The following is a 19,794-nucleotide window of genomic DNA, read 5'->3' as shown; positions in this document are numbered from 1 at the left end:
TTTTGTAAGCCACTCTGAGACACCTTTGGGTAGTGAAGTGCGGGGTATAAATTCAATCTCTTCTCTTCTTCAGTAGCCACTGACAGACCTATCCTCCATGAATCTGTCGAATCTCCTTTTAAAGCTGTCTATGCCTGTGGCCATCACAAAACCATCTGATTGCAAAGTTAAAACAGTATCTGTACTTTAAATTCTCAGGAGTCTTACATTTTTAAAGGTTTGTGCTGTAACATAAGCGGATATGGACTTGCCCAAACTGCAGTTTTCTAACCACTTACTCCAGAACAATCCCACAGAAGTAAATGGTCTGAGAACAGCAACTCAAGTGTAGTTTTGTTGTCTATTGAAAAACAATAAAAATACCCCTTCGGGGGTTTAAAAAAAAAAGAAAAAAAGAAAAAAATGCTACCTACCAGTCATAGCCTACAGCAAATGATGTTTCAATCGCTGGTGCAATTAGTTTAGCGGCTGTCATTATATACCTTTCTGCTGTAGACTTCCTTAATAAAGAGAGAGAGATTATGTCAGGAAAAACAACACCCTAGCAGCCAATTTATGGGTGAGGCTAAAGAGATATTAATATTAGTAGCATCTACTTTTTAAAAATTCCATCTTCCCATGAGAACACTCTTCCAGAGATCTTAATCTAGGCAAAAAGAAGTCAAGTAAATATCAAATCAATATAGAGCACGTAGGCTTTAAAAAGAAGCAGCAACAAGTCTGCTTATTTGCCAGAAGAGCCACAGAAACATAAAAAAGGAGAGAAAGCATAGCAAACATAGTCTGGTTGTAACATGTCAATCAGCAAGCATGCCTTGGCTGCTAGAGTCTAACTAGGATCTGTAGCATAACTAGGGAGGGAAGAAGATGCCTTGTTCTGCTCAACATTATCTTAACTAGTCTTTTCAAGCTAGATGATTCAGTTTATTGAATAGACACCAAGAAAAAAAACAAGACTTTTTGTACATCACACAGTTTGGGATGGATGATTTTACCTCTCACGCTCCATTTGTCTTAAACTATCATTCTTAATAGCTTCTATCAATAGGTTTGTATGTGGATCATCCTGAAAAAGGTACAGAAATGTATATTCACTAAAATTATAGAAAGCTGTACATTTGCGCACACACACACAGAGTACATTGTACTTGCAAAAAAGCTCTTAAAATATAGTCCTTTTATGAGATGCCCAAAAAGAATCATAGAATTATAGAGTTGAAAGGGACTTCCTGGGTCATCTAGTCCAATCCCCTGCACAATGCAGAAAATCTGCAAATACCTCCCCCCCACCCTCAGTGACCCTTGCTCTATGCCCAGAAGAGGGTGGGGGGAACCTTCCAGGATCCCTGGCCAAAGTGGCCTGGGGAAAAATGGCTTCCTGATCCCAAAGTGGTGATTAGCATTTCCCCAGCCGTGTAAGAAAGGGCCACAAGAACTAAGCACTGAGGCAACCCTTCCTGCCCTCCCGTTTCGTGATCTGCCTAAGTTCACAGAGTCAGCAGTGCTGTCAGATGGCCATCTAGCCTCTATAGATCCTACATCTGTGTAGGATTTTTTGCACACTGTTCTAGGGCACCACAAGAAGCTAGTGCTGCACTAGGCTGAGATCATGACCCAGCTCCCCTACAAAAATAACAGCTGACTGACAATTGCTGTATCCTCACAGTGGCTCACAGGAGCAGGCCATCACTCAGGTTGATGGCCTTTCTCATTTTGTACTTAAGCAGTTTCCAGCTACTTCAGCTCAGGCATGCACACGTATGACATCTGTAATATTACAGAGGTGACACTGTGCTCATTTCACAATACACAAAGCAATGAGTTTGCAGTGTACATCTAAATAAAAGCTGGTAGAAACAGCTGCCTCAATATTGCATATTTCACGTCTATCAGGATCTTGGGGTAAAAAATGTATATGCAAGTTCTGTCTTTTACAACACCTTTCTAAGCAGAGCTACACCCTTCTGACTTCAAAGGATTTCAGCTTAAGGATGGCAATCTTTAGAGAGCGTGCATCTGCTGTCATGGGCCCACATCTGTGCATTATCCCCATGGCTTACTATCAAAAACCCATTGTCTTCAACATTTCAACCTTCTGCACTAACAACAGACTTTGCTTTGCTGACACTTACGCTTGCTGATGTATACTTGTCGTCGTCATCAATCTCCAGTGGAACCGAAATCAATTTATGGAAGGCTTTTTTCATTTGTTCTCTGTCTCCAGTAGCAAAATAGCAAAGGATCAAATTGAAGCCCGCTTTAAGGTTTGGCAACGTGCTCATGATGTTCTCAAAGGAGCTGATGGCGTCAGTATATTGGCCAGTTTTAACAAATGCAACTCCAATGTTCTGCATTATTTTGATCCTAATTAAGCAAACCATTATTAGAATCTTATTGCATTACATTGTAAACATTTATATTGTACCTAATAGCCATGTTAGTACTTAACATTTATATTGTACCTAATAGCCATGTTTATAATGAAGTTGAAACACAATACAACTGTAATAAAACAAAATTATTTTCAAACAACAGAACGAGCACTAAGCACTGTCATTCATGAGCCTTTGCCCTTCTCACACAAAACAAGCAAGGGGAAGAGATCTAATTTACCACCTTAAGGGGTACATGTGTGAAGGAAGCTAAACCCTCTCCTGTCTTTCTCCCCCATGCTCAATTGTTTGAAGCACTTTTCTCCCAGCCCAGCTTTGACAGTGGAATTGTGTAAGTCAGGGCTCCTTTCATCTAACATCTCTTTTGGTGTTAAAGTTAGGCCCCTTCCTCCTGTATGAATAGAGAGGCATGTGGACAACAACTGTGGCTGATGCTCTCATATCTAGTTTGGCCCCAAGACAGCAGCAAAAGCAGTCAAAAGCTTGCCTACATGGGAAGTTCTCAGCCTCTGAATTCAGTAAGCAAGTAAACCTTAAGGAATTCTATCACAAAACATCAAAGTCATTTCTGCTGGAACTTACCTCATCTCTTTATGGACACTGGGAATCTGATCTAGAGCCATCCGATAAAATTTTATAGCTTTCGAATAGTTTCTCTGTTTCAAATAAATATTTGCCATGTTCACCTTCAGCATGCCTATTGATACAATAGTCTGAATGAGATTTAGATCAGGCCCTGCGTATCTCATGTAATTTTATTTGGATTACAAATTTTGAACATTTCCTTGTAGAAAGACCATGAGCCCAGAAGAATCTGGAGAAGGGAAACATTCCAAATGAGGAGGAGGCTTGAGCCAAGGGGGAAAAGACGTTTCTGGTAAGGTCTGGAGGGGTAGCTCTGCTTGTCTGTTGGAGCCAAAACAACAAAGGAGAATCCGGGCACCTTAAAGACTAACTAACTGATTGTGGTGTAAGCTGTCAAGCCCACTTTGTCAGACGCAGAGATTCCACTGGTAATTATGTAGCCACATCACAGTATGAAAAAGCAATCGGTTTTTCTTCATCAATTGATATACATGGATAGTCTCTCGGCAACATGATTACATAACTGGGGAAATGCCTGTGGTGTCAGCAATGTCTGCATCATTATGGTTCGGTTCATATAGCACTTTCTACCAGGTAAGGTTAGACGGCACTAACTGCAGACCTCTGGGCTGTGTACACCCTTCCCAGGCTGGGAAGTAATAGCTGAACTACCAAAATTCTTGATTTCTACTGCAGTTAAGATAGTAGGTGAAGGCAAATCTAACTTCAGAACAATGTGGCACTCGCCCTGGAACAGAAGTTTCTGCCTTGGGGAAGGTGATCCTGATGCTTGCTCCTTCTACTAAATGGTTTCAGAGGGTAGCCATGTTGGTCTGGAGTAGAAAGCTACATTCGAGCCCGGTAGCACTTTGGAGAGCAACAAGAGTTTCACAGTATGAGCCTTCAAGAGTCGTCCGGTAGCACTTCAGAGAGGAGTTTCACAGTATGAGCCTTCAAGAGTCAAAGCTCCCATCGTATCTGGCAAACGAAGCTCTGACACTTGAAACTCCTACCCCGAAAATCTTCTTGGTCTCTAAGGTGCTAGTGCTACTGGACTTGAATATAGCTGGTATCTTAAATGGTGTCTGAATTTCCCCCAAAATATGATCAATAAATATATCTGTACTTGGAATAAAGCTTACTTTGAAAAGGGGGAAAGTTGTGTATTATTTTTGCAGCAGATGAACTAAATGACTAGAGCAGAAAAAAATAACTGAAAGGCACCATTTAACAGACAGAAGCAATTATGTTTGATGAAGTCTTCTTAACAAATGTGGTTGCCTGGCACTCCCATCTTTTCAAGTGTATATGGCATTAGTCCATAAAACTCAAAGAACACAGTCCAGGTTTGGGTAATGAGATGGGGCCCATTCTCAACTTTCACTGTTTTACTAGACACTGAGGACATGGAAGTGAGACTTCCATGATATTACCAATAACTGTTTAACATGCTTTGGCTTTGTGAATGCAACCTACCTCCATTGACAAACATCTTATTTTTCACTATGACTTGATAAGTGTTCAGTGCTTCTGCGTACATCTCATTAGCAGAATACTGGCTGGCCAAATTGAAAAGCACCTACAAGAACAGAAGCAAGAGTATTTTGACCCTCTGATAAAAAACAAGCCACTCTAAGATACTGTTTTCACAAAGAAACTGATAAAATTGAATTCATAAAATAAATCACCACTTACAGTGTATGTAAGATCTAGGTTGATGTTTGCAGGAGACATAGTCTGTTCACGTTGCCTGACCAATGCTCTTTCCTTTCTCCCAGCATCTTTTGCCTTTTCAAGAGCCTGGAAAGAAAGGAAATTACAGTTCAGTGCTGCCTCCTGCCCTTCCTTACAGAACACTGCATTAAAAACAAATTACTTTCAGAAAACCAGAGCCAACTGGTGAGGATAAAAATCTAAATAAAAGCAAAATCCTTTGGATTTTAAAAAAACATCTCCAAAGCAGCTTTCTGTAAAATCGTCATTTACAATCACAGTATACAAAATAATAAAAAATAATTATAAATACCTAGCTCTAAGAGATAACCTGCAGAAGTATACATACCAGAAATCATAGTTCAGCACTGACATAATACATTCACTATGGAATCAGCTAGCTCAGATCACATGTCTGCTGGAAAAAATTCAGCATTTTCTGACAGTCATAATGGATGAACCAAATATGTCTTTGAAGACTGGAATTTCCAGAGCTGATATCACCACTGAGATGGACCTCTCATGTGATCCACTCACCTGCCATATTTCTAATGACTGTGGAATGCAGAGCCTTCCCAGATTTCCTAAGCATTCCAGGTAGTCCTGAGCAGAATTTTATGTTCCAAATACATTCCATTATGTATAAAGGCATATGATGCAAGTCAGCCTTTTCACACACCAGTCAGTGGATGTGCTGCTTGTGGGCATAGTCACATGGTTAAAACACTGACAACTGAAAGGGTACATGCAGAATGTTTTCACAGGAAAGTGCTTCACTATAGTCACCATCATGTCCGATTCTACTGAGCATGAAAGTTTTAGAACTACTACAACAGGAGCCGTACTCTGTATTGCAAAGATAAATTATAAATGGAAACCTATGACCTACCAGCTTTAAGTCTGCACAGCTGTGAGCAATGCAACTTTCTTCTACCAGTTCATTCACCTTTTTTTCCAGTTGTTTAATCTTTCCTTCTGGACTAAAGTTAGGAAACATAATGGAATCACCATATATTTTCACAAATAGGAAGGCAAAAGAAAAATATCAGCTCTATTGCTAGTGTCATCTTCCATCCCAGCTTTAGGTCCCACTCCCAAGCAATAGGAGGACTGTAAATGGTAACTTGGTGGAGAACTATTTTTGTGAAAAGTTTCAGATGTTATTATTTTGTTACTGCATCTGCTTAATTGTTTACTGAGAGGTATGAAGCACGCTCTATATTTACATTACTTTCTTATACGCCACAGCCATGGGTGGATCTCATGTAGATTAAAAATCCATACAAAGAAGCCAGCCAGGGCTAGGATACAGGATTCTGCAAACCCAGTAGAAGACTGTAGGGTCTTCTACATTAGAAGAGAAGAGAAGAGACTGGATTTATACCTCGCCCTTAACTACCCAAAGGAGTCTCAGAGCGGCTTACAAACTCCTTTCCCTTCCCCTCCCCACAACAGACACCCTGTGAGGTAGGTGGGGCTGAGAGAGCTGTGACAGAAACTGCTCTTTTTCAAGAAGAGCTCTTATCAGAACTACGGCTTGCCCAAGGTCATCCAGCCAGGTGCAAGCGGAGGAGTGGGGAATCAAACCCGGTTCTCCCAGATTAGAGTCCGCACACTTAACCACTACACCAAACTGGAGAAAACAAGGACCACAGACACTTTAAAGCAGGAGTCTCCAACCTTTTTGAGCCTACAGGCACATTTGGAATTCCGACACAGCATGGTGAGCTCAGCAACAAAATGGCTGCCCCAAAGTGGCTGCCCCAGGTGTCGGAACCAACCACAAATGACTGCCACTACTTAGATTCAGTAACACAGTGTAGATCCTTGTGCTGTGGGGGCAGCTGCTACCCAAGCAATATTTTAAAAAATCTGTGCAGCCAATCAAATTTCCATTAGTCAATCAGAAGCTTGCTGGGCAAAAGCCTCATCTGGCCACACCCACTTCCTAAAAAAACTTGGTGGGCACCAGAAAAGTTGTCCGCGGACGCCATGGTGCCCATGGGCACGACATTGGGGACCTCTGCTTTAAAAGGATTATTTGAAAGCACTGTAGCGACAGGAGAAACACATAGGGGGGTTTCCTCACAGGCTATTTGCCAAGAGTTCAATTTTGTTAGGAAGTGGGGTTTTCCCCGATTCTCTAGAGTATCGTGTATTTCTGTACCTATAGGCATATCCCTGGATCCCTGCACCTCTACGCATTTCCCTGGATTTTGTCTGATCTTCCTCAAACCTGCTGTGCTCCAAAGCTTTGGGAAAGATTGCAGCAAAACCATGGTGGCTGTCATATTGGTGCAAAGTTTGGGTTTTCCCGATCCTGCCTACAAAGCAACAATTTCACCCAAAGCAGCCATTTCCTCTCCCCACTCCCCTCTTTTCTTTTTTACATTGGCAATTTTATATTGCTATACCCAAGGCTTTTTGGTAGAAAAAGCCCAGCAAGGACTCATTAGCATAATAGGCCACACCCAACAGCAGAAACTCATTAGCATATTAGGCCACACCTCTGACAGCACAGCTCATTAGCATATTAGGCCACACCCCATGCCTTCCCTTGGCTTGCCCAGGCACCTCGCAGCTGCAGGGAGCCTGGGCAAGCCGGCCCTTGGACAGGCCAGGGAAGGCACGGGGAGGCATTTAAATGGCTCCCCGTTTTTCCACTGGGCCCCGGGGCCCGCCCGCCTTGGAGTCGCTGGGGGGGGGGAGTCGCTCTCCAGGCCATCCCTCTGTAGCCACAGAGGTTTTGGCTGTACTGGGCACAGCCAACTCTGAAGCCAGCCAGAACTCCATTCCTGTGTGTTCCTTCCCCAAAATAGCCCTGGTTATAACAAAATATGCACCAGGTTCTCTGAATTCCCACCTTTTTTTTTAAGTAAGTCTCTAGCCTCTTTACTTATGGAGATGTATGGTGAAAAGCATATCTCCAAAACAAAATAAGGTTTTTTTACAAAAAAATGAAAGCTAGAGACTCAGAGAACCTGATGCATATTTTAGTATAACGATATAGTGATATAACACTATTAAAATGCTGCTGGAAAAAACATGCTCAGGATTGCTACATAGGAAAAGGCTTGTCTCCCCCTCCCCACCCAACAAAAAAGTTCTAACAGCTTTCATCACAAAAGAAAATGGCAACAAAACATAGCCACATACCTCTCTTCATTTTTAATTTCTAATGGAGGAGCTGGACCTCTTGCTTGACCAAGAGGATCAAAGGCAGAACCTACAAATTAGTAAAGTGCATTACAAACTGTACCAAAATGACTCCCTGTTATAGTAAAGGATTTTTAAAAAAAACAAAAAACACCTGTACCTCTTGAAGTGGCTTTAGTGTAGCCTGCTGCCTGCACTGCGGTCATAGGTCGAGCAACACCATCCTTAAAAAAAAGGAAGACAACAGTCATGGAAGAACAAAGGACTTAAACAAATCATAATGCGGACATCAAAGTTCTTTAACAAAGGCATACATCAGAAATGTATGTAATGCATAAACCTTTACTAAAATGCATCAAATGTACACATACACTGGATAGGCTTTCAAAAAAGTTTCATATAAACAATCTGATCATTACCAGTTTCATATAAACAATCTGATCATTACCAATACTTTATGATGGTGATCGAGTATAGAGAATTAAATTATAATTATACACACACACACACGTATACACACCAGTGTGGCGTAGAGGTTAAGAATGTCAGACTAGTATCTGGGAAATCCAGGTTCGAATCCCCACTCATGCCATGCAATTTCACTGGGTGACTTTGGGCCAGTCACACTCTCTCAGCCTAGCCTACCTCACAGACTTGTCGTAAGGATAAAATGGAGGCATGGAGAATGATGTAAGCTGTGCTGGGTTCCCACTGGGGAGAAAGGCAGGCTACAACTGATTTTCAGCAAGCTGCTTCTACATGATGGCTTACAACTGCAACCTTCGTGAACTATGGTTTTGAGACCAAGAGTGTTACATCTGCAGCATCCCCTTATCTCTGAAGGAAAGACAGAGAGCAGGTCTCCTCAGAATCCTACTCAGATCTCTTCAATGGAAACCTATTCTAATGGTTGCACTGATAGTACTCCTATTATCTAGAGACTTCTTCATATGAATATGGGAACTGTTCCAAATCAAGCATAATTACTCATTTCCTTTTTTAAAAAATCATTTCAGAGTCTAGAATTTCGACGAGTGGAAGATGACAGGAAGGAAAGACTAAAACAGAATGAGTCATTATACCAGTAAGCCCTTAATGGAAGATTGTTTTAAAGAAATTATAAGCAGAACATAAGTGCTTCTTTTAAAACTCACAATTTTAGATATATTTCCATTGCAAAGGATATCAGAATTACCCTAATATCTGGTTTTATTGTATTGTTCTTGTTGTGTTCTGCCTTGAGAGGTCTCTAGAAAGGCAGCACATCAATTTTCTAAGTAAATAAATACATTTTCAAAATGATACTTTGAAGATAGTTTTTCCCCATGAGCTGAACCCAAACAGGTGATAGCCATGTAACTAAGCTTGTTATTCTTTTAATCTGTTATTCTTTTAATCTGTTAAAAACATCTTCATTATTTTGTATGCTAATTTACTGCCCACCCTCTATATGTATGGCTGTTATTTCCATTTCATGGTGTCTGAGGAAGTGTGCATGCAGACAAAAGCTCATACCTTGAATAAAACTTTATTGGTCTTCCAGGTGCCACTGGACTCTTTGTTCAATTTGACAGAAACTTTAAACAACACATTCCTATTCTTTGTATTGAATACTTAAATTTAAGATTAGCTCTCCTGCATTCTGGCCTGTCTTTTGACTTGCTTGTTATATTGCCATTCATATTGATGGCTGTTTGCAAAGTATAAGTAAATGTAGCAAGATTACCTGTATAGCAGCTGTCAGTGGTCTGCCCATTGATGAAGATAGTCCTGCCTTTGACTATTACAACATAAGAAAAATATTTGAAGTCAGTGATCACTGCAGGTTCTATTTCTCAGGGAGGTAGAGGGCTGGACCAAGGGAATATTACGCAAACATCATGGCTCTAAAACCATCTGCAGACTCCTGCATTTTCCTGGCATCTACAGAAATAAGGGTGGGAACTGTGACTTCAGAGATCAGGTTTCTAAACTGTAGTGGACACAGGGCTATCTTGGATTCATCAATTGTTATGAACATTAAAATGGCACCATAGACAGAACAGCATCTCTCTCAATATAGGAAGGGCCACATCTGTTCAGTTTGTCTGTACACCATCAGTATTTCTGTTGCCCTGAAGTAACTGTGCAGGCTCCAGTCCTACTGCCTCTTAGCTTCTCTCTCTCTCTCCTTAGAATTTTAAAAGACAATTAAATCTGACCTCAACTTTCTGCTTTCCCTCACTGCCTTAGACTCCATTTCCTCCTCCTTCCAACTGCCAAAAATTAAGTTTAATTTCTTTCCTTTACACCTTGTGTCATCCACCCCAGCTGCATATTTGTGTTATCTGAGGTAGGAAAGCTATTCCAATCAACATTAGCAAAGAAAACCAAATTATAAGTAGGACAAATATCAACAAGGGCAAGAACATGGCCTTGCAGATGCATTATTCGGCCTGCGAGCTACTGAAATTCTTGTGTCTTTGTTAGGTATCCATGTCTAGTAATGCTCACAACAGTTGTCTTGTTGAAGACATAATCTGCTCTGCTCCATGAATGCATCATTCACTTGGGGCCCCTAAATTCAACCTTAAGCAGAAATGTGTATGGATCACTGGAAAAAAATACTGATTTAAAGAAATACCCTAATTTCTGTAGGGTTAAGGAAGACTGCAAGTTAAGCACGTAATAAAAACCTACCCCGTATCCAGTAGCTAACGGTCGTGAAATTGATGTGCCTGGAACTTTGGCTGTAAGCTTGTAAGAAAAGTATTCTGTGTCAATAATTATTAGCATTAATCCCTATAGAAAACTACACTGAACTGTATACTGACTTATAAAATCACATTTTTACTTTATTAATGACAACATTCAAAATGGATTTAATTATCACCATCCCATACTTATTTGCCCAAACCTCATCTGGGAGCAAGAAGATGTGCCTCCACCAGACTCCCAGAGGTCAGACAAGACTGCCGGTTACTTTTCACAGGGAAGAAACATCTTTCAGAAGTTACGTCTACTGCCAGGTAGACTAGGGAGAACACGGAATTACAATATGCTTGATCAGATGCCAATACTTATGCATAAGCACCTCTAGCTGAATAAAAAGGTATGTACTTTCAATATATCAGGTCACAGGTTTTAACTCCAAAATTGCCAGTCACACACTCTCATATGTCTGGGCCTGGAAGAGACTTCAGCTCCAGCCTAAACTGCAGCTATTCAGTGTTGACAATGCTTTATTACATAGGTCACAGTCAGATGGATATTCAAGTGTCTAGCACTGTGTAGTCACCATCTCTTGGCTTCTGATTAGTAAACATTGTCATTGTCCTTGCTGCTTTTCTAGAAACTTAGAATGATTTTCTGAGCAGAACCCTCTGTGGCATAAGTGAGAATGACAGTCAGCTTAGGGGAGACAATTCTGAATCATCTCGGGAGTATGAATGTAGAAGAGAAAAATGTAAAAATCCTGATGGAGGACTACAACATGGGAATAGCCATATATTTTGAAAGATGTGATATCACATATATTTCTCCTACTGGTTAAAAAAAAGCAAAGGCTCCATGTCCGAAGCATGAAATGTAAGTTTCATTAAACTCAATGACTTTACATATGAATAAATGACAGGTGTGGGGGCTGTGACTCAGCATTAGAGCAGCTGCTTGGCATGCAAAAGGCCTCAGGTTCAATCCCTGGCATCTCCAGTTAAAAGGACCAGGCAGTAGGTGATATGAAAGGTCTCTGCCTGAGACCTGCTGCCAGTCTGACTAGACAACACTGATCTTGACAGGCCAAGGGTCTGATTCAATATAAGCCAGCTTCATGTATTCATGTGACACATTTAAAACAGGCCTGAAAGTGTTGCAATGAATTAGACTTATGCATCTCTCAACTGAAATTTGACTGCATTTATTTATTTTTATTTTACTTACTGGAGGTCTTCTACCATGGCTAGTTTTCACAGCCCGTTGAAAAGCCGGATCATTCTCTAAATCCTAAATGTAAACAGGAAACAAAATGTAGATAATTAACTTTACAGTTCATATCGTTTGCCTATACAGCTAAGTTACACAACCAAGCAATTCAATAGCTTTTAAAAATATTATTAAAGATTTTTTATTTCTTGTATCTGTCCATTTGCATTGCTACATTATTTATATACCTTCTTTTTAAAGAGATGGCACACATTCCAGTTGTTCTGTATATTTTTATTTTTGCTTATATGCAAGACAGTGGTTGTTAGACCACTGCTAACCATCCCTTTGTTATTCTAGCAAAGGTATTCCAATACAAAGGTATTCTAATACAAACTGGGAATCATCATATTTTTACCTCTGTGTCAAAGGTAGGGTTATAGTCATTGTAGCCAGAATAAAGATCATCTTCATCTACTTCAGGTGCCAGATGGACATTTTTCATCATTGTAACCTATGAAAGACTGATTGCATTAAAATTAGGACTCTTAACTACAGCAACTGGTAAATGTGTGAGTTTAACTAAATTAACAATACAAACGTTCTGCAGTGACTGTTCATCCTGGCTATAAGGATGAAAAAATTCTCTCTGAAATTTCCTTTTAGAAAATCTAAAGCTTTGAGGAGTATTCATGAACACAAATGCCACAATCCAGATGTCTTGAGTGCAGAAGAATGCTAAAATGGTCCACAGCTGCACAGTGCTTTTTTCTTCCTGCACCCAGTGAATGCATAATCAGCAGCACTGATCATCTCTGGGATCTGAGGAACAGCCATTCTTTCCTGCTTTCTTTCCCCCCCAGGTAAATGATTACCAAGGAAAGTGCTAACAATCTGTTAGATAAGGGGAAGTGGAAATCCTTGAGATCAGTAGTGGACATGGACACTTCTGCTCTGCTGTGTTCAGCTATCCTTTAAAAAATATATATATTGTTTATTAAGTTTTATATTATACAGCCACAAGCATTTTATACCTTCGCTGTCACATTTTCGAGGACTTGTACATAGTGAATTTTTTCCACCATTCATACATTCTTGACCATTTATTTTGAAATACTACTTCTTCTTTTCCACGTAATAACATTGTTAGTTTATCTAGTTCCGCTGCCTCTAGTAATTTTTTTGCTATTTCTTTCCTAGAGGGTAATTTATCTGTTTTCCAATATTTTGCTACCATAATTCTTGAGGATGTTAAGATATACGTTAATAGATATTTATCATTTTGATCAAAGTTATCCGGGATAATATTTAACAAATATATTTCCGGTACCAAATTTAAATTTACCTTCATTATTTCACATATCATTTGTTGAACCATTTTCCAAAATTTTTGCATAATACCACAGTTCCACCACATGTGCATAAACGTTCCTACATTACTCTTACATTTCCAACAGTTCTTTTGGGACACATTTTGCAATTCTATCTGGTGTCCAATACCAGCAATGGAACATTTTATATATGTTTTCTTTCTGTGTTCAGCTATCCTGTGTGTTTGGTTTTCCCATCTGATTATTTAAATCTTTATTTTGTAAGCTGTTTTTATTTTATTTATTTATTTTTGAGATTTCTATGCTGCCCTACCCAATGGCTCAGGGTGGCTAACAACAAGTTTAAAAATTAAGTGCAATAAAACACTGTTACACATATAGTAAAATCTGGTGCTACAAAAGCCTACATAGAAATACACAAACACAGCAACCCACATTTAACAGACAAGAAAAACAGGCTACAAATGCCTAAATAGAAAATATCTCCACCAGTGGCCAAGTTTCGCCGACAGTAAGGAAACTGCATTCTTGTCTCTTTTCCCTCAATAATCCCTTGTGTATTTCCAGTACAGGAACCAGAGAAATCTGCCCAAACATATTACCTCAGACAGCAAGCAGGTGCCTTGGCACATACTTTTTTCCCTGTATAACAGCTGCCGTACCATTAAGGCTACCGATTTCTTGCACGCTTTACAAAAATCATGATAACAGAACCGCAGAGATTATTATTCTTGCCAAAACTATTGCAATTGTTTCAACCAGTCAGCCAGGCAGCCACCCAACCAACCCCTACCTGAATTTCTTAAGGGACAAAGGTATACCCACTAAGGCACTTGAACCCCAGCAACACCCCCGCCCCCAACGACTGCTGATGTTTCGGCTCTTTTGAGTTTATGTGCTTACTTCAGCGAAAGGCGAGCTGTTCCCTGAAGCTGCAGCCAGTGACCCAAATCATCTACCACGCGTGAAGAGTGGGAGCTACTGAAAACCTTCTGAACATCTGTTTAAAAAAATTAATAAATAACGAGCATAACAGGAACGCGTTCCCCTCCTTTAACTTAGCTTCCCTTCGTCAGCTTCCTCCGAGCAGGGCGAGCTAATACGGCTTCTTGGCCGATCACGGTGTACTGGGGAGCAACAAGCGGCAGGCCCCAACACACCGAAGCCCATAATGCACCTCTTCGGGTTGCTAGGAGACGAGGACGCTTCACTGAGGAAAAAGAGAGACATGCGTAGTGCCACGCGCCGAAGCCAATGCCCGTAGTCTGTGTCGTCACGTCCTGTGCTCGGCGCATTTAAGTAGGATTTGCGCTTTGACCAACAGAAGGGAGGATGGAGGAGGCAAGGAAGGGGAATGCAAAAGTAGGAGGCGTCAAGCGCAAGACGTTTTAAAGCGTAGGCAGATCCGTGTAGGGAGGGAGACTGAAAGAGAAAGGACTGTTTTTTAGGACTGTGAAAGTTATAGCTGTCACTTGCAGTTCTTGTTGCTTGTATGTGTAAAGTCATCCTGAATAGAAAATATTTAAAAAATTCTAAGACAATTTGTATCTGACGAGGGGAGCTTTGACTTTCAAAAGCTCGTGCCCCAAAAATAGTGTTGGTCTCTTAAGGTGCTACTGGACCTGAATTTAGCTGATCTACTACAAACTGACATGGCTACCCTCTGAAACATTTAAGTTGTACCTTTAAAGAGAGTGTATGCTTTTGTAGGCTGTTACCTACTTCATCAGATGCCTGTGGGATCGTCGTTTGCTGCTGTACATGGAAATCAATTAGTGGAGTGTCTATTAATAAGGTATATACATGGGGAATACTCTCTCTCTCTTTTTTACACTTAGCAATTAATTACAAATACATAAATAAACTACTGTTGTCTCTTATTGTGTGAGGAGAAACTGTATACTTTGCCAGCAGGGTGTTAAGGCAATAATCCTCCTGGACCACCAGCAGTACTGTTTATCCCAGACAGTTGATAAACAGACAGGATCTATATGTGGAGGTTCTGTTTAGCTTACCTCACCAAATGACCATTTGTAGGCTACTTTTTGTGAATTTGTTTAATCTTCTCTATTTCTTGCCAGCCTGGGCCATTTTTAGAAACATTTACTGGGAACCTGGAGCCGGGTTGGCTTTTCATGACAAATCCTGTTGTTGCCAGTGATCTTCTGGCAGAAGTTTTTTGGGGGTGGAGGACTCTGCAGGGGTATGGAACCACAGAGGCTGCCTTCCCAAGCTGCCGTTTCCTTGAGGGAAGCTGCTCTCTGTAGTCTGGACATTGTAATTCTGGGAGAGCTCCGGGCCTGATCTTGAGGATGGTAACCATAACGGTAGGTGTGGTTTTGTACTCTGGATCTCCATTTAATTCTTATGCCTTAGTTCAGAGTTCTGCTGTCCTAGTCCTACTACACTGTTAGTTTTGGCCACAGACAATAAGCCTTATTGTATCGTACTACACCATTAGATGTTGCTGCATCCTATTGATTGTACTGACTTACATTACGGTAAGTAATCTGTTTTAAGTCTCAGTGAAAAGGTGGATTATAAATAAAGTTTAGCCCCACAAACTCTTCCCAAGCTATAGAGAAAAGAACTTGCCAGGCTTCTGATTTGTGCCAGGATGCAAACTTGGAATCATTTTCTGTTCTGGAATCTTGGAATATTCGAATCTGTGTATCTGAGCATAGTCAATTTTCCACACCTATCTCCACACACCCTTGGAGGAAAGAAGCTGGGCTCTGGGCTATCTAGCAAACTAAGCTCCAGAACGCTTCTGCTTGAATACTGAATGCTGTCCCTACACCTCTCTTTTTGCAGGTGTTGCAGACTATGGCTTGGCTAGCCTGATCTTATGATATTCTTGCTGGTAAGCAGAGTTGGCCTTGGTATTTGGAAAAGAAACAAGCAAGGAAGTCCATGGTTGCTACACAGAGACAGGCAATAGCAAACCACCTCTGTTTGTCTCTTGCCTTGAAAACCATAAGTTGGCTGTGAATTGACAGCATTTTCCACCAGTACAACTTATGGCAACCACTTGGAGTTTTCAGAGAAAGAGACATTCAGAGGTAGTTGCTGTTGCCTGCCTCCGTCTAGTGATCCATGGTGGTCTCCCATTCAGGTATTAACCAGGACTGACCCTGTTTAGCTTCTGAGGTCAGAAAAGATCAGCTAGCCTGGACTATGCAGGTCAAGGCAAAATTTACTTCTCTACAAAAGGTTGACCTTGGTGTCTCCTTATCTCTTGCTCAGCAGTACCTAAAAATCCTGCCCAAGTGGTCTTATTGCTTCACCTAGCTCACATTGCCTACCTGTTCAAGCCTTAAAACCATCAAAATCCATCCAAATATAGTTGTTGAAGAATGGCTACTCTGAGGTCTCTGAAGGAATGGCCAAGGAGGTTAATATCTGGTGGAATGGCCATATATCCACCCACAGGGTGGATTTTTATGATGACTGTTCAATCCGTTTCTCAACCACAGCCAAGTTTGCCTAATGTAGACTGCTGATGAACAGACTCCTGTGTTTTATTGTGCATCTCATGACTTTCTAACAGTACCTTCGCTGTTCAATTGTAAGCATTGCTGGCTGCACTGAGATGATCCAAGTGCTAGAAATACAGCAAGTGGTAGGTACCAAGGAAGACCAACATGTAAATGCTTTGCGGTCAGGGGTTGCCAACAGGCCTTTAACAGAGGCTTTATGTGTGCAAATGGGCAGCTGAAGCTTTTCATGGTACAGAGATGAATAACATACCCTTTATTTACTTCATCCAAGGTGTTTTCCCCCAGTCAAGTCTCAGCAGACTTATGATGACCCTAAAGGGTTTTCAAGGCAAAAGACATTCAGAGGTGGTTTGCCATTCTCTGGCTGCGGTCACACGGAGCATTAGCCACGCTACAGAGACGGAAGATAGGCGGATTTTCCAGGCGTGATCACAGCGCCACATCTGGGAAGCGTAGAGCTCCCATGGCAAACCCGAGGCTTCCCGCCGAAGATGCGGGGTAAAAAACTAGTACTAGTACCTCCGAGGTACTAGTTTCCGGAAACCGCGGGGCAAAGACGGGCGCCTGATCACGTTTTCGGTGGTAGGTCGTGGCATCCGGCGCCCGCCCATGTCCTGTCGCTAAAAGTGTTTTTTCCCCCAAGTCTCCACGGGATGCGCACAAGCACCCAACGGCGCATACACACACTTCCGTTTAAAAACAAACAACACAGCCCCCTCCTCTTTTCCGTACCCCCCCACTCCAGGCTCGGCCTGCTCGAGAGGAACTCTCTGCACCGGGCGGCAGAGGGGGAGGTGCAGGGGGGCGTGGCGGGGGCGGCCCAGCTGAAGTTTCTCCTGGAGGGGACCTGACGGAGGACACAGTTTGCATTCCTCTGCAGCCCTGGAAGGGGTTAAACCCGCTGAGCCTTTTGCTAGAGAGGCCGCTTCTTTGCCGCACCGCAGGATTGTCCTGTGATCAGCACCTCCCCCCTAACCACAGGACCTCTACAGGACCTCTACGGGATGTCTGATCACGCAGTCGCGTGTTATTTTGCTCCAGGGCAAACAGCCACGCTTCCCCCCCACATTTTCCTGCCCGTGTGTATAAGGTACATTGAATAGAATACAGCAAGAGTAGACTTTAGTTCTATCCCAGAAAATATTGCAGTATGGTTACTGTTCTCATGAAACACAGGTAGTGCCCGGAAGTTGAACTCTGTTTCACACATCGTTTACATTCCCTGATCCAAAGCATACCATCTTCAAGACATAACTTCTATAGATTAAAGTCATGAATGTCTCCTGTTATATCTAAGGTCTTGTGACGTGTTGTTAGATAACCCAGAGATGGGTAAAGCTCATGATTCCATTATGGGGAAGGGTCTGGTTATTGTTATGTTCACGTCGACATGCATCCTGCATTCTATTGATTACAAAAAGTATATATATTGTTGATATTCCCCACACTGCCCCCCCTGCTCATTTGGAGACTGTAGATGGCGGTCAAGAGATCTCTTTTGGGTAATCATGTACACACACTACCCTTTTGGTAAATGCTCTGAGCTTTTCTGTTCATTTTGCTTAAGGATCAATAAAATAGAACTTAGTACAAGCTTGTGTCTTTTCCTCTTGCCCACCAAGTCTTGTCATCCAACCAGTCCCACCCGGCCCAATAAACCAGAGGAGAGCTTGTTGGCTGTTAGGGTGCTCCTGGACTTTAATCTTGCTCTTCTACTGCAGACCAACATGGCCACCCACCTGAGACTTTGTAGAAGGTAAATGACTTGATTCAATATTTGATTAACAATTCTGCAAATGTGCCATTTTATTGTCTGTATTGTTCGTGCTATCTGCAAAATGAGAGAAACTACCTCTGTATAAGTAAAATAAAGAGCAGTACCAATGAGATTAACATCACTTTTTTTTTTAGAAACAATTACATGCCTTAAAGATAATTTTGTAGTGTTGTGAAAGGTGGGAGTCACTGGATAAACTGGAGAGTCTTGAACTTTAAGAAGAAAGGAGAGAAATCACTTCCACAATACTTTGTGAGAAATCGCAGTTGGGATTTCAGCACCATGTTAAACTGCAAACTTTGATTTGTGTTTATGGAAACAACGTTCATAGAGATTCCATTAACATGTCAGAAATATGGGTATAATCCCACATGTTATAGCAAATAGCTATAAACCAAAGTGTGGGTGTTGATTGAGGAAGTCAGGAAGGCTCCTACACTCCTGGCTTTCTGCAAACTGCGCAAAACTGAAGAACAAAGTTTGAGTCCAGTGGCACCTTTGTCAGACCAACAAAGTTTTATTCAAGGTGTGAGCTTCTGACTTGCCTGACTTCTGACTTTGTTGGCCTTAAAGGTGCCACTGGACTCAAACTTTGTTCTACTGCCTCAGACCAATGTAGCTGCCCACCTAAATCTATGCAAAACTGAATTGTTCAAGATAAATATTGCCTTTCTTGTTGAACAACCAAGATGAACTTGATATACGTGGTTTATGGGATGGTATTGATAATGTGATATGGATAAAATGTATAACAAAATAGATAGCTCCTTCCTAGGACTAATGTGATGTGTGCAAAATATTTTGTCGTTTTCCTGTTCTGTTTGAAAATCCAATAAAAAGTGTGTGTGTGTTGCCTTTCCATCTTTGCTCATATATATATATATACATATATATAGATATAGATATATATAAAAAAGATAAATATTGCCTTTCCATTTTTGCTCATACTCCTTCCTACTGTGGACCAGGATGAGAAAGCCACTTGCTCTAATACTGAGGGGAAGGTTGGTGGAGTGGTTTCATACTCACTTGCTAGCTCAGAAATTTATTGCAGCCTTGTAGTTGAAGCTGCCTGTAGCATCTTACTCCAAGTCGTTAGATTTAATTGGAGGGGGGGGAGCAACTTGCAAGACATGGTTCATTTAACAGACAATAAGTATTCAAGGCCAAAGGGGAATAATATTTCTTTTTTTAAGGACATGAGAAAAAGTTACACATTAATAGGGTCAAATGAGGTGTGAGAGGAAAATGGCAAGAAGAGCTCAGTTTACTAAATAGCAGTTAAAAGTTCAGTCACAGGTTGTTGGAGGGATATACTTTTTATGATCCATCATGTGACTATTTCACCTTCCTGCTCCTTCCTAGGACATGATGGCCGATAGTCTTGTGACTGTGGACAGAGATTAGTCCTGTTTATACCCCTGTGTTGCATGGACAAC

At 41.2% G+C, this 19,794-nt stretch overlaps 1 protein-coding gene across 2 annotated transcripts in view; it reads right to left on the bottom strand.

Moving 5' to 3' along the window:
* Positions 1 to 14,215, bottom strand: part of IFT88 (intraflagellar transport 88) — a 45,117-nt gene extending 30,902 nt beyond the window's left edge. Inside the window, exons 1-14 of one of the 2 annotated variants that reach the window (XM_015429486.1) lie at positions 13,982 to 14,215; positions 12,166 to 12,261; positions 11,766 to 11,828; positions 10,527 to 10,583; positions 9,574 to 9,627; positions 8,008 to 8,071; positions 7,848 to 7,917; positions 5,581 to 5,671; positions 4,674 to 4,778; positions 4,455 to 4,557; positions 2,976 to 3,090; positions 2,133 to 2,364; positions 996 to 1,066; positions 414 to 500 (exon numbers count right to left, since the gene is read on the bottom strand). In XM_015429486.1, the coding sequence (XP_015284972.1) occupies positions 414 to 500; positions 996 to 1,066; positions 2,133 to 2,364; positions 2,976 to 3,090; positions 4,455 to 4,557; positions 4,674 to 4,778; positions 5,581 to 5,671; positions 7,848 to 7,917; positions 8,008 to 8,071; positions 9,574 to 9,627; positions 10,527 to 10,583; positions 11,766 to 11,828; positions 12,166 to 12,255 (1,202 nt within the window). In that variant the 5' untranslated portion in view covers positions 12,256 to 12,261; positions 13,982 to 14,215. Of the gene's footprint in view, positions 1 to 413; positions 501 to 995; positions 1,067 to 2,132; positions 2,365 to 2,975; positions 3,091 to 4,454; positions 4,558 to 4,673; positions 4,779 to 5,580; positions 5,672 to 7,847; positions 7,918 to 8,007; positions 8,072 to 9,573; positions 9,628 to 10,526; positions 10,584 to 11,765; positions 11,829 to 12,165; positions 12,272 to 13,981 lie in introns of both variants that reach the window. The other variant, XM_015429487.1, reaches the window with a different exon arrangement.
* Positions 14,216 to 19,794: the final 5,579 nt, after the last annotated feature.

The sequence above is a fragment of the Gekko japonicus genome, unplaced genomic scaffold, assembly GCF_001447785.1.
Source record: "Gekko japonicus isolate JY-2015 unplaced genomic scaffold, Gekko_japonicus_V1.1 scaffold237, whole genome shotgun sequence".
NCBI classification, from domain to species: domain Eukaryota; kingdom Metazoa; phylum Chordata; class Lepidosauria; order Squamata; family Gekkonidae; genus Gekko; species Gekko japonicus.
Note: the sequence above shows the minus strand (reverse complement) of the source record. Positions and strands in the feature narration are given on the sequence as shown.